The sequence below is a fragment of the Montipora foliosa genome, chromosome 6 (assembly GCF_036669935.1).
Source record: "Montipora foliosa isolate CH-2021 chromosome 6, ASM3666993v2, whole genome shotgun sequence".
Classification (NCBI taxonomy): domain Eukaryota; kingdom Metazoa; phylum Cnidaria; class Anthozoa; order Scleractinia; family Acroporidae; genus Montipora; species Montipora foliosa.
The window spans coordinates 17,868,439-17,880,938 of NC_090874.1; the positions used below are offsets into that span (position 1 = coordinate 17,868,439).

Here is a 12,500-nt window from a genome sequence, read left to right on the forward strand (position 1 = left end):
CTTTGCACCGTGAGAACTATTTCAAGTTTGTTTTTTGCTGCCAAGGTTATCTGTTCATAACCGCGCTGTTCACTTTGTTACTAATAACCGAGCGATAAATTGTTATATGGCAAGCGGTTCTAGGGCTAAAAGGAGCACTCTTATTGAAAACAACAAGTAAAGCAAAGTGACACACTATAACACCAACCCGATGTGGCCAGCACGTCACGCATGCCCACAACCGTTTCGCCGAGTTCAATGGCAGCCATGGACATCTGTTTCGGCCTTATTAGGTCTCACCAGGATGGCATAACCAACATACCAGACTGGTGTTTTAGGCACCCAATTAAGTGGCATCCCCACATAACGAATGCGGTAAGAGAATCACCCCCGCCTAATAAGTTGGCTATTCTCAGTTCTCAAACCCATAAAACACATCTTCTGGCCCCCCAAATTTTGCATAATCGGTGTTTTCGATTTCTCTTAAGACTTGAAGATGTCCCAAGAGAAATCGAAAACGATGCCTCTGCCAAATTTGGGAGGAAGAACAGGTGCATTGTGGGATTTGTGAAAGTTGAGAATGCCACGCTGATGAGGCCTAACAAGGCCGAAACAGCTTTCCATGGCTGCCAATGAACGGAACGAAATGGTTGTGCGCATGCGTGATGTGTTGTCACCTTGCTTGGCTGGTTTTTGGTTGGGATTTTACCATGGAAACGGTCCGTTTCCGTAAGTTATACGCCGCTTTGTATTTGCGACCCATCTAAATTACTAACGCAACATATATATATATATATATATATATATATATATATATATATAGGTATATATATCTAGGTATATGCATCTCAGAATTAGTATATGAGCTTAAATTTTGGGTCTCAAACTCGTCCGTTTTATTATTAAAAAGTGAAAGTTGTATCAGGGATAGGAACCTCAAAACGCTAAGGAATCGAGCGCGAAGTACTTTTGTTCAGTGCTGTCTTAATTTGGTTTAAGCCCTAAGGCCCGTTGCTCGAAAAGTCCCGATATCTTTTCGAGCCCAAAAACCAATTTACGAAACTGCCCTCCTTTTGTTATCGTAGGAAGATCTTTTAACATGTTTTCAAGATAACAAAATGCAAGATATCGAAGCTTATTGACTTAAAATCACTCTGTTCTTAAGATACAGATGAGGCTTTCGAGAAACGGGCCCTGGACGGAGAGGTTTGTCTTCGCTTTATGCTCAACAGATGAAGACATTCGATCTACTCGCGAAGCCAAAAAGAAACCCGTCTTTACGATCGCCCTATGTGAAGGAATCCGGATTAAATTCGGCAACTGTGAGGCTATGGAATCCAAGTTTTAGAGCTTTTGATGGAATCCAGGATCCATTTCTGTGAAACCCGTGAGTCTGGAATCCGGAATCAGCGACTAATTACCCGGGATCCTCTATTCAGGATCCGGAATCCACGAGCTGGGATCTGGAATCCGAGGGCCGCCTGGATTCCTTTACATTGAGCGTTTTAATAATGTTTTTCTTAGCTTCGCAGACATCTTTCCAAGTTGAGATGCTGAGTTCTTATTAGGCCCTTGGACACCCTTTCTTCCTGTGTTTCCTGATTTTGGGGCAGTCGGTCGGAGGAAAAAAAAAACAAAAAGAAAATCAGAAGCAATTCGATAAAAACACCAGTTACAAGATTCAGAAAGAGTCTTACTAGTGACTGGGCAGAAACGAATAGAGAGTTGGTGTTGAGATGTATTTCCTTATTTAAACGTCTCACTGTTTTGTTTTGTTTTTTTACACGTACAATTTATAATGTCGATATGTCGTTTCCCGGTTCGTTCGATAAATTACTGTCACCACTACTGGCCACAACAAACCACTTAGGACCACTTAGGACCACTTAGGACACTGAAGTCAAGAATACAGACGCAAATGTCGGAAATGGACAAATGTCATTTATGTCAGAGGCCAACACAAAAAATCACAAGACTCAAAGACCTTATACGGCCTGATACTAACGTGGAGTAAGCGATAATGGATACGTTTGACAGGGTACTGAGCCGTTGCTATTCATTACATGAAACCTGACACAGCTTTACGCACAAAAGGTTCATTTCCGCCAGCTTGCGGTTTTTGCAATGGGCAACTGAGGAGAATTGAAATCCCGTATCTCGCTCTGTTTCCCTTGCCAATCTCGCATCCCAACCCTATAAAAACACGAGATCCCGCTCCCACTCGCTGAAATTCCCGCCTCCCGCCCCTGTTTTCAGCTGAAATACCGAGTATCACCGCAAAAAAAGCAAAATTCCGTATCCCACCAAATCTATTGAGGACCCTCCGTTTTTCAAAATTAAACTAATGCTATCTGCCTCTCAGCCTTTGCGCAATAATGTGGACATCTTTTATTTGTTGTATTCTGTTTTTCTGTTTGATCTACTTACGTACCAAAAAAAAGTAAGCGAACATGAAGGTACGTTTTGCCGTTCGCATTTGCCGTAAAAGTGATTCTATAAAATTCATCAGCATTTTGTTATGGTACTGGAAGATTCTGCGGACTAGATGTCTGACATGAAATTTAATTATGCGATCATACCTGTTTCAACTGATTTCACTTTGTGAGATCAGCTTGAAAAAAAAACGGCTATACCTAGAAGTCTGTCTTATAGTAACCCTGAAATTTAAATAGGCCATTTCCGAGTTTATGTCTGCCTCCTCTTCAAAGCGAGATTAAGTTTTTCTTATGGAAATTAGTTTTCATTCATATTTAAAGTAGAACTAATTACCAACACAAAGACTTCGCACTTAAGCCGTGTTCACACTCAACGTTGATTATGATCAACTGAAGTATATATCAGGTTATCATACTCCATTCAAATTTATTCAATTATGGTTCTGTTCTCATCTGCGAAAATTCAAATACAATACGCAGGGTAACCTCGCAGTGTGAGACAAAATGGCGCCGTGTACCGCGTGGCTGCCATCATGTGCTTGAAGCGAGTAGAGAACCATGGATAGCTTACGAGAATACAAGAAGACAAATCCAAATCTTCACTCCATAAAGCGATTAGAAGTTTCGTCTGCTCATACCACCACGTGCTCGCCATTCTGTTCAATTACGCATTGTAATTATTTCAAACAACCCCTTTGAGGTTGTTTGAAGTAATAATCCAGTTTTAGTATAAATACACAGGTGGTTATACAAAATCGCGCGCTCTCATTGGCTCGCTATCTCGGATTATCAGCCGATAATCACCTCGACGGACAAAATGGCTGCCAGTAGTCGTTTTGCCACTGTAAGTGAAGATGATTTCGCGTTGAAATGTTTTTTTTTTTCTCTTTTTTGAAATAATCACCTGTGTATTTATACTAAAACAATTATTCGCCTCAGGCTCAGTGATTATCATAGGCAGCCCAAGCTCGCGTCACTACAGACAGCCGTTGAGAATTTAAACGCGTTATAAGACTTTGTATGGGAAATCAAATACCGTCGATTATAAAGCCTAAAAAATGCTCAATTTAACTTTCATTCAATAAAGTGAATAAAAATGCCTTTGGAGCTTATTATACCGTTTCGGGAATTCTGTGTTTTCAGTGTTTTCAATGTTCTAAGACGAAGTCAAGGCTGCACACTACGATTCCGACCGTTGTCAGCTCAGAGGCGGTTTGCGACTCGAAAATCCATCCCAGCCAAGTTTTTTTCACGCAAAGCTAAAGCCACATCATTTGCGAACCTCCGAGAATGTTTCGTCGTCAAAAAACCCCACGCACTTGGCTGGAAAGGAGCAATTTCTGCTTCGATTTCTACGATAGCTGATGAATTTAACTGTTTATGATCACCGACGAGGACACGGAGCTTGGGTCCGAGGTCAAATTAACTCCACGCAATGAGGTAAAGTCATTACAACACCTACCCCATCCCCACAGCGGCTTATCGTAACAGCTCCATGGTTACGAGAAGCTGCTGTGGGGATGGGGTAAGTGGTGTAATGACTGTACCTCATTGCGTGGAGTTAATTTGACCTCGGACCCAAGCTCCGAAATTCATCAGCTATCGTGGAAATCGAAGCAGAAAATGCTCCTTTCCAGCCAAGTGCGTGGGGCTTTTTGACGACGAAACATTCTCGGAGGTTCGCAAATGATGTGGCTTTAGCTTTGCGTGAAAAAAACTTGGCTGGGATGGATTTTCGAGTCGCAAACCGCCTCTGAGCTGACAACGGTCGGAATCGTAGTGTGCAGCCTTGACTTCGTCTTAGAACATTGAAAACACTGAAAACACAGAATTCCCGAAACGGTGTAATAAGCTCCAAAAGGCAAAAGAATACACCAGAGGTGAGTCATTGTTATTCACTTTATTGAATGAAAGTTAAATTGAGCATTTTTTAGGCTTTATAATCGACGGTATTTGATTTCCCATACGAAGTCTTATAACGCGTTTAAATTCTCAACGGCTGTCTGTAGTGACGCGAGCTTGGGCTGCCTATGTGATTATCGATGAATATTCACCTCGACTTCGTCCCGGTGAATATTCACCGATAATCCTTTCGCCTTCGGCTTTTGAGTTTGGCAAACCATGTTCTTTGTCAAGTGACTACGGTACTGTCGCAATTTGAGGGATGGAACAGTTTCCGATATATAAATATATGTAGAAAGTTTGTTATTTTTAAAGGAAAGCAATATGCTCTACAACTTAATGAGAAGTTTCTCTTAGTTTGTAGATGATATAGCATTCATTCCCTGTTACATTCTTCCTCAGTCGAGTCGAAATGAAGCAAGGTTATTCTTAATATTCGGCGATTATTTGATCGTCACTCCGTACTTTTTCGTCGCTTTTTAAGAATTCCACGTTCATTTTTTGGACGCTATCTCTCTTATGCTATTAGTTTTCCATTTTCTATTTTCGAACTCCAAAAAGGCTCCCAGATAGTCGGGAAAGAGAAAAAAATGAGTGCGAAAAATGAAGAGGGGCTTGGGTCGACTCGCTTTTCACACGTAGTTGTTTTCGTTTTGCCGACTATCTGGGAGCCTGGAACAGGCTAGAATGGAGTGATCGGGTGATTGAGTGCAATTGGACTGCTTCCGATACCTCATGGCATGACTTTGAGTTAGCAGATTGCAAATGTATTAATTTTGAAATTTGTATTTCCTCACCTTAGCTCTGTGAATGTGTCCCTTGAGGAAATCATATTTGTCATTAGCGATGAATGAGGAGACAAATGACATGCAATTCCAGACTTCTCCAAAACCATCCACATACTGGGACTTCAATGCGATTCCATATCCATGCTTCTCTTCATAAAAATGAACGATAGAAAGCGACGGATTTTCGTAGTGTAGTTCGAAGTATTCTATTGCCGTAAACATCTCCTCCAAAATTCCGTCTACTGATTTGTTGACCAAGGCATTGTGTACTTCATTAAGGTCTTCAAAGACTAATGGCAGTTGGAAAAGATTGAAAAGAAATCTTAAATGATAAGAAAAATGGCAACCTGACTACTAAACACTGAAAGGATATAGGCCTAACAGAGGAATGAAGTATGAAGGAATACAAAATAAATGAAGTTTGAAATGGATGACTGAAAAAACAAAATAACTCAAGGCTCCATGCATAAAAACCTTTCACGTTGGCGCCAAGGTTTACTGCTTTCTGAAGAGCAATGCTATCTTTTACCACTCCGACCTGTGAATCAAATAAAAGCATTTATTTAACAGACTGCAGACACTCCCTTATCTGTCAGTAGCCGGATGCGCTCTCTTTATTGCAGTGTATTTTTGGGTTGACTTTTGACAAAAATAGAGTAGCCAACTTTTTGTGTAGGATCTGACAAACATTGCTGCCGCGGCGTCTTGTGAAAACCGAAAATAGAAGATGAACACGAAGCAGCGTGTCTTTCGCCCAATCTAGGAATAACGCGCTGAAAATTTGACTCCAAACATTCGTCAGCATCTCACTGCGAGTTTAGTTTCGCACGGCCATTTTCACGAGTACTTATGTTTCTTTTTCTTGTTTATTTGTTTACTTTCCGTTTGTAATTTTTTGTTTGCTTTTCGTCGGGCTGGAAGGACTGAGCGTAAAAAGATCTGGTAGTTGAATAAAAGCAGGGAAGATTACTGCAAGACATATTTCTGCTGTTACTAAACAATACTCTCGTTCATTTGTACCTTCCTCTCAGAAAGAACTCCATAGTAATCCACTGTTACGTTTGTGAAAGCGCTGGACAGGGTGGCAGTCAGCATTGAACAAAGAGTGATCCCAATCGTTATCCATATTACAGAGAACAACCGCGCCATCAGTGACTTCGGAGTCTTGTCGCCATATCTGTAAGAGCAATCTGGATTATTTCTGCAGTGAGAAAGACCTTCTCACAAGATTTCTCCCCCTCTACTCCTCCCCACTGCCTCTAGAGTTCGGCTGATAACGTATTGGCCTCAACTAAAGGGAGATTCCACCTCAAAACAATCAGGTCTGGAGGGCTGCAATCACTGACACATTGTTGGTACACTGATGGAATTAATCGAGCATCCCTCCCTCTCCCACCTTTCATTGTAAGTTGTTTAGAAACTAAAACGTACTGAACAACATTGCACGGGGGTAGGTGTTCAAATGACGTATAACTGTGATTGTGGAAGACTATTTTGCCTGGGAAATTAGAATATGGTTTTCCGAAACTCTCGATCATTTTTAATTGAAAATGAATACCATTAATTACCTTCTTCTCAGCACGTCAACGAAAAAATCTAGAGATACTCCTTTAATATAACAGCAAGATCTACCATGTACGTCAAAGTTTACAGTGATTTCTGGGAAAAAAGACATATTTTGACCGCGGCAGCGGTCAGCGAGCAAGATCAGTGTTTTGCGCATGGCCCAGCCACTCAGTGCCATTAGCTTTTACTATTTCTGAGTGGTTGTGCTCTCTTTTCTTCGCAACTATTTCCTTTGATTACTTTACACTTTCTGTTGTATCTACGCTCGATTACCAGGCACTCTGTTTCGGGTAATGAGCCAGCGCTCACTCCCGAAATCACGGCTGGACGCGTGAGGTGAGCCATTGGTAATCTCCGCCAATCAGAAACTCGCCTGCACAAATCGATCCGGCATAATTATATTTTTTGGCTGCGAAGGTATTCTTTGACCCGGCCAGTTCGAGGTTTACAGTGCTTTTAAGGTAGGAAACATCCAAGATTTCGACAACGAAAAGTGTTCGAGAAGCTGGAGAAAGGGGATTGTGTCGTTTAATTTTCTACCGCCTGAGTTCGGAAACTTCACTGATTTTCCAGTTGGTCAAAATCCATTGCTATTGCAACTTTCTCCTCAGACTTCGCTAATGTAAGAACCATTAAAATTCCTCAAGATCAATTGAAAGTACTGATGAGTTTATTGCCGGCAAAACGAGGGGGCCGATTAGGTCGACCGAGAGCTGAAGCGGCCGAAGATTTTTTTGATGATTCGCCGGATGAATTCAAACTCACATTGATCACTTAACCACAGACTCAAGCTCGTATCATCTGGAAACTTCGCAGAGAAGTTTTAGCCATTGTTATGTAATTATTGTTTAGTTAAAATCGGTGTTTTAGGATGCCTAAGGCTATTTCCCCGCAAATATTAACTTTGCATAAATTATATTTGAATTTACGTCACAGACACAACTTATCGCTCACGCGTCCAGCCGTCTCTTCTCAGGGAGGATACCCGAACTCGAGTGAGCGGCGGATATCGAGCCTATGTTGTATCGAGAGCACAATAAAGATTGTTGTTGCTGTTGTTGTCTTACCCAACGGTTGACATGGTAACGAAGGCCCACCAGAAACCGTCGAAAATTCCATAATAAAATGGACTGCCAAACTCCTTGGAGTTTTTCTTGCTTTCCTGCGTAAACAATTTTAAAAGGAATATTAAGTAACTGTGTTAGCTTTGAGTTACTGCCCTTGCCTCAAGAAAATGCTTTCAATGAAACAATTTTAATGATTTAATTAATAATGATTGGGCGACTTGCAAAAGTTTTCTTCTCTTTAAGAGCCAGGGGCGATCACCATCCAAAACCCTTGTGCACAGGTTGAATTATACAGTGGAACCGCTCCAAACCGGACACCCTTAGGACCGTTGGAAATATGTCCGGTTTAGAGGGGTGAGGGATGTCCGGTGTACTGAGGTTAAAACCCATAAGGCAACTTTATGCCGCATATTGTATTGTCTGACTGTAAATACCAGTGCATGGTACATACTAGAGCACATCAGTAAAGGAACAGACAACATGGATCACAAAAAAGCTTTTCAACGTCGTTTTATTTAATTTACAAAAACATTCACTGTTACACACTGTTATTAAAATCAAGATTTCACCCCATTTTTCATTCAATACCATTCTTCTTGTCACAAGAGCCTCGGGCCGACCCAAGGCTCTGGGAAACTCTATGTCGGAGAACATGCGCCTTAGGGTTCTTATAGCCCAAAAATGGCTATTTGAACCTTACGGCGCCTGCTCACTCTTCGAGCTAACATGAATGCACCAATTAGAGACGCGTTTGATTGTTCTTCACGAAAACCAATGAGGGGACACTTTGTTTCAGGGTTCCCCAGTGCCCTTCTCTCCCTGAGTCAAGAGAAGAGCTCTGGGGTCGAGATTGATTGAATACGAGAGTTGGAGATCATCGCACTTCCTTCAGCAACTTCAACAGTCGCGAAGAAAAACTGAAATCTCCCCGGCCACGCTTGAACGGGATTTGAACAGACAGCTCTATCAACTAAGCGACCAAGCTAACAGGCCGGGGTCTGGTCACTTACGAGTTCGAGTTATATCCCGTAAGAGTCGGTGAACCAATGAATGCCAAAGAATCATGCGATGATTTTAAGCTGTCATACATCTTATTCCAAAATGGCCGCCGTTTTGTATTCATTTGTTTGATTGGAAATTGGCCCTTTTGGCCTCGTTTAAGGTTAAATATTCTTTTGAATTGACTTTTGAAAGCGAGCCCAATAGGGCTAATTTGCAAGGAAATGGCGGCCATTTTGAAATAAGGTGTATGTATTTCAATTTACACAGTTCAGATATATGATCATTTCATATACATTCCATGTCATTCATAAGCTTGAATAACATCATAAAAGTTTTGGCCAAAAAATAGAAATGAATGAGTGTTCATGCACGGTATGCAAATGCCCTATTTCTAAAAGTTATTTGTACTTGAAAGTAGCCGCGTCATAATGACACCGAATTGCCGCGCCGTCTTTAGTCGAGCTGATCTGTATTCATTCTTCGCCTATGAGGACTTAGTAGTCAAGTAAATATAATCTGAAATAAACGTATATATTTTGATTGCGGGTTATAGATGAAATGATCACTTCTCCCTCAGAATTTCATATATAACCTACATTTCCAATATTTAACAATTATTCCATAAGCGAGTGTTGGATATGAGATGGTACATAGCCAACGAGACGCATGGCGCCGTGTTGGCTATAACCAGCCTCATATATGCAACAAGGGCGAATTGAATAATTGTGTTACAACTGACCGCAATCAGTTTCCATATTATATCATACGTTTATCACATAGAATTCCAATTCCAATTCCAATTCTTGCATGAAATAACAAAACAGGTGTATTGTGATGTTTAAAAGGAATAATTTAATGTTTTTTTTTTTATGACACAGGCACACGTCATGAAAAGGCACTGACTACAAATATTCCTCGGGTGCGTGACCTTGAAGAGACCGTATGGAGTTTAAGCACGCGACGTGTTTGAACTTTTGCATAACCATTGTTTGTAATTTCTCCTGGGACATAAAAATGTCCTAAGAGAAGTCGAAAACAATGCCTATGCAGATTTGTTTTTTTTTTTTTTTTTTTTTTTTTTGGTGGGGGGGGGGGGGAAAAGAGGTGTATTATGGGATTTGTACAAGTAGTGAATAGAAGTAAGATACTCAGCAATATAAAGGTGGTAGTGACAAGACAAGTTAAAAGGTAGAACAGCTCACTTCCGGTTGCCGTCCGCGGCTCAAAAACGTCGCAGGTTTGCACTCCGCAAATTGTTTAACGCAAATTGTTTAACGTCGCTCTTAAAGAAAGAGAGAAAGAAAGAAAGAAAGAAAGAAAGAAAGAAAGCCAGCCCCACTTTAGAAGTCTGTACACTGTTTCGATGGTGATTGAAGCCAAGGTTGGGATTGGTTGATTTGCATTTTAACTTTGAATGTGATTGGCTTATTAAGCTGTCCGATAACAACTTGGTAAGTGAATTAGAGGAAAATAGGAGTTTTTTAAACCAATCACTATCGAGGAAATTGTAATTTTTGATTAAATGAACATTGCGAGAACATAATTAAAATTCGCATATCGATCAGAAAATAATCTGATGAGTACATCGGTCTGTGGATAGGGGGAAACCGCCGTACCAAGATAGTCAAGATATGCAGGATTTGAAAAAAAGCAACTCGCATATTTTTTCATGCAGATGTTTAAAGTGACTCTCTGTACATACCTCAAAAATCATTTTTCTCAGTAAACTATTTTCTGTCATTTTTTTTTAACAGTTAAAGAGAGCTTCTTGTTTAAATCATGCGGCGTCTGTTAATATTGAGCTGAGTTTTTTTAATTCTTAGTCGACTTGAGATCATACCTGCAACGGTTAGCATATTGAATAGCAAATTAACACGACAACTAAGGCATTAAGCTAAGTTTTTCAGAGCTCCTTTGTTTCAGTCGATCTATAATAAATTCAGCCATTTGTACTCCTCGGATCTGAGTATCCACCATGTATATATTACTACGATCAATATTTTATAACAGCTCATCATCTATTGTTCATCACTGTACATACAAGTCACCCACAAAATATTTGTCACCCACACAACGCATCTTTCTCTTATAATTCTTTCTCTGGTGATGCTGTGAATCGGCGAAAGTTTGCAATTTAGAAAAACTGAGAATAGCAGTCTTAAAGCGCTTTCCGTTAATGGAATTGACGGGCCAGACCGAGCATTTGGGAGGACTAACTCTACAACGTTTCAAATTAACAAACCTGGGATATGATATATACTCCTCTAGAAGGATGTGAGGAATTATCATGCAAGTGTTCCTTGAAATTGTTGCATTTCCTTTGCGAATTGACGGCACTGGCCGGCCAGTTGTGACAAAAGGAAACCTCCCTTAGTTGACACCAGCAGGCTGTTTTTTCGTTAAACCCCGAGCCCTGCCTTTAAGAAGTTGCGATCACATAGAAGGTTAGAACTTGTTTCATTCCAGGTCAAATGTTTTATTGATGTATTACACAAACGGGATCACTTACCAATGCCCAGACACATATTCCCGCCACAATAGACAGCAAAAATGTTAACACAACGATCGGCCAACAGCTGCGAATAGCGGCGCTCCAGTCTTGAATTCCTCTACTGATGGAGTCTTGCCTTCTTATAAGAACGATGCCGGGAGACTCAAAAAGTTTGAGATAGTGATTGGCTTATTAAGCTGTCCGATAACAACTTGGTAAGTGAATTAGAGGAAAATAGGAGTTTTTTAAACCAATCACTATCGAGGAAATTGTAATTTTTGATTAAATGAACATTGCGAGAACATAATTAAAATTCGCATATCGATCAGAAAATAATCTGATGAGTACATCGGTCTGTGGATAGGGGGAAACCGCCGTACCAAGATAGTCAAGATATGCAGGATTTGAAAAAAAGCAACTCGCATATTTTTTCATGCAGATGTTTAAAGTGACTCTCTGTACATACCTCAAAAATCATTTTTCTCAGTAAACTATTTTCTGTCATTTTTTTTTAACAGTTAAAGAGAGCTTCTTGTTTAAATCATGCGGCGTCTGTTAATATTGAGCTGAGTTTTTTTAATTCTTAGTCGACTTGAGATCATACCTGCAACGGTTAGCATATTGAATAGCAAATTAACACGACAACTAAGGCATTAAGCTAAGTTTTTCAGAGCTCCTTTGTTTCAGTCGATCTATAATAAATTCAGCCATTTGTACTCCTCGGATCTGAGTATCCACCATGTATATATTACTACGATCAATATTTTATAACAGCTCATCATCTATTGTTCATCACTGTACATACAAGTCACCCACAAAATATTTGTCACCCACACAACGCATCTTTCTCTTATAATTCTTTCTCTGGTGATGCTGTGAATCGGCGAAAGTTTGCAATTTAGAAAAACTGAGAATAGCAGTCTTAAAGCGCTTTCCGTTAATGGAATTGACGGGCCAGACCGAGCATTTGGGAGGACTAACTCTACAACGTTTCAAATTAACAAACCTGGGATATGATATATACTCCTCTAGAAGGATGTGAGGAATTATCATGCAAGTGTTCCTTGAAATTGTTGCATTTCCTTTGCGAATTGACGGCACTGGCCGGCCAGTTGTGACAAAAGGAAACCTCCCTTAGTTGACACCAGCAGGCTGTTTTTTCGTTAAACCCCGAGCCCTGCCTTTAAGAAGTTGCGATCACATAGAAGGTTAGAACTTGTTTCATTCCAGGTCAAATGTTTTATTGATGTATTACACAAACGGGATCACT

General features: G+C 40.4%; 1 protein-coding gene across 1 annotated transcript in view; it reads right to left on the reverse strand.

The window, feature by feature from the left end:
* Window positions 1–12,500, reverse strand: part of LOC138008784 (uncharacterized) — a 15,869-nt gene that overhangs the window by 2,517 nt on the left and 852 nt on the right. The window contains exons 2-5 of the mRNA XM_068856084.1: window positions 7,738–7,832; window positions 6,125–6,281; window positions 5,579–5,642; window positions 5,114–5,394 (exon numbers count right to left, since the gene is read on the reverse strand). Coding sequence (XP_068712185.1) covers window positions 5,114–5,394; window positions 5,579–5,642; window positions 6,125–6,281; window positions 7,738–7,832 — 597 coding nt within the window. The remainder of the gene's footprint in view (window positions 1–5,113; window positions 5,395–5,578; window positions 5,643–6,124; window positions 6,282–7,737; window positions 7,833–12,500) is intronic.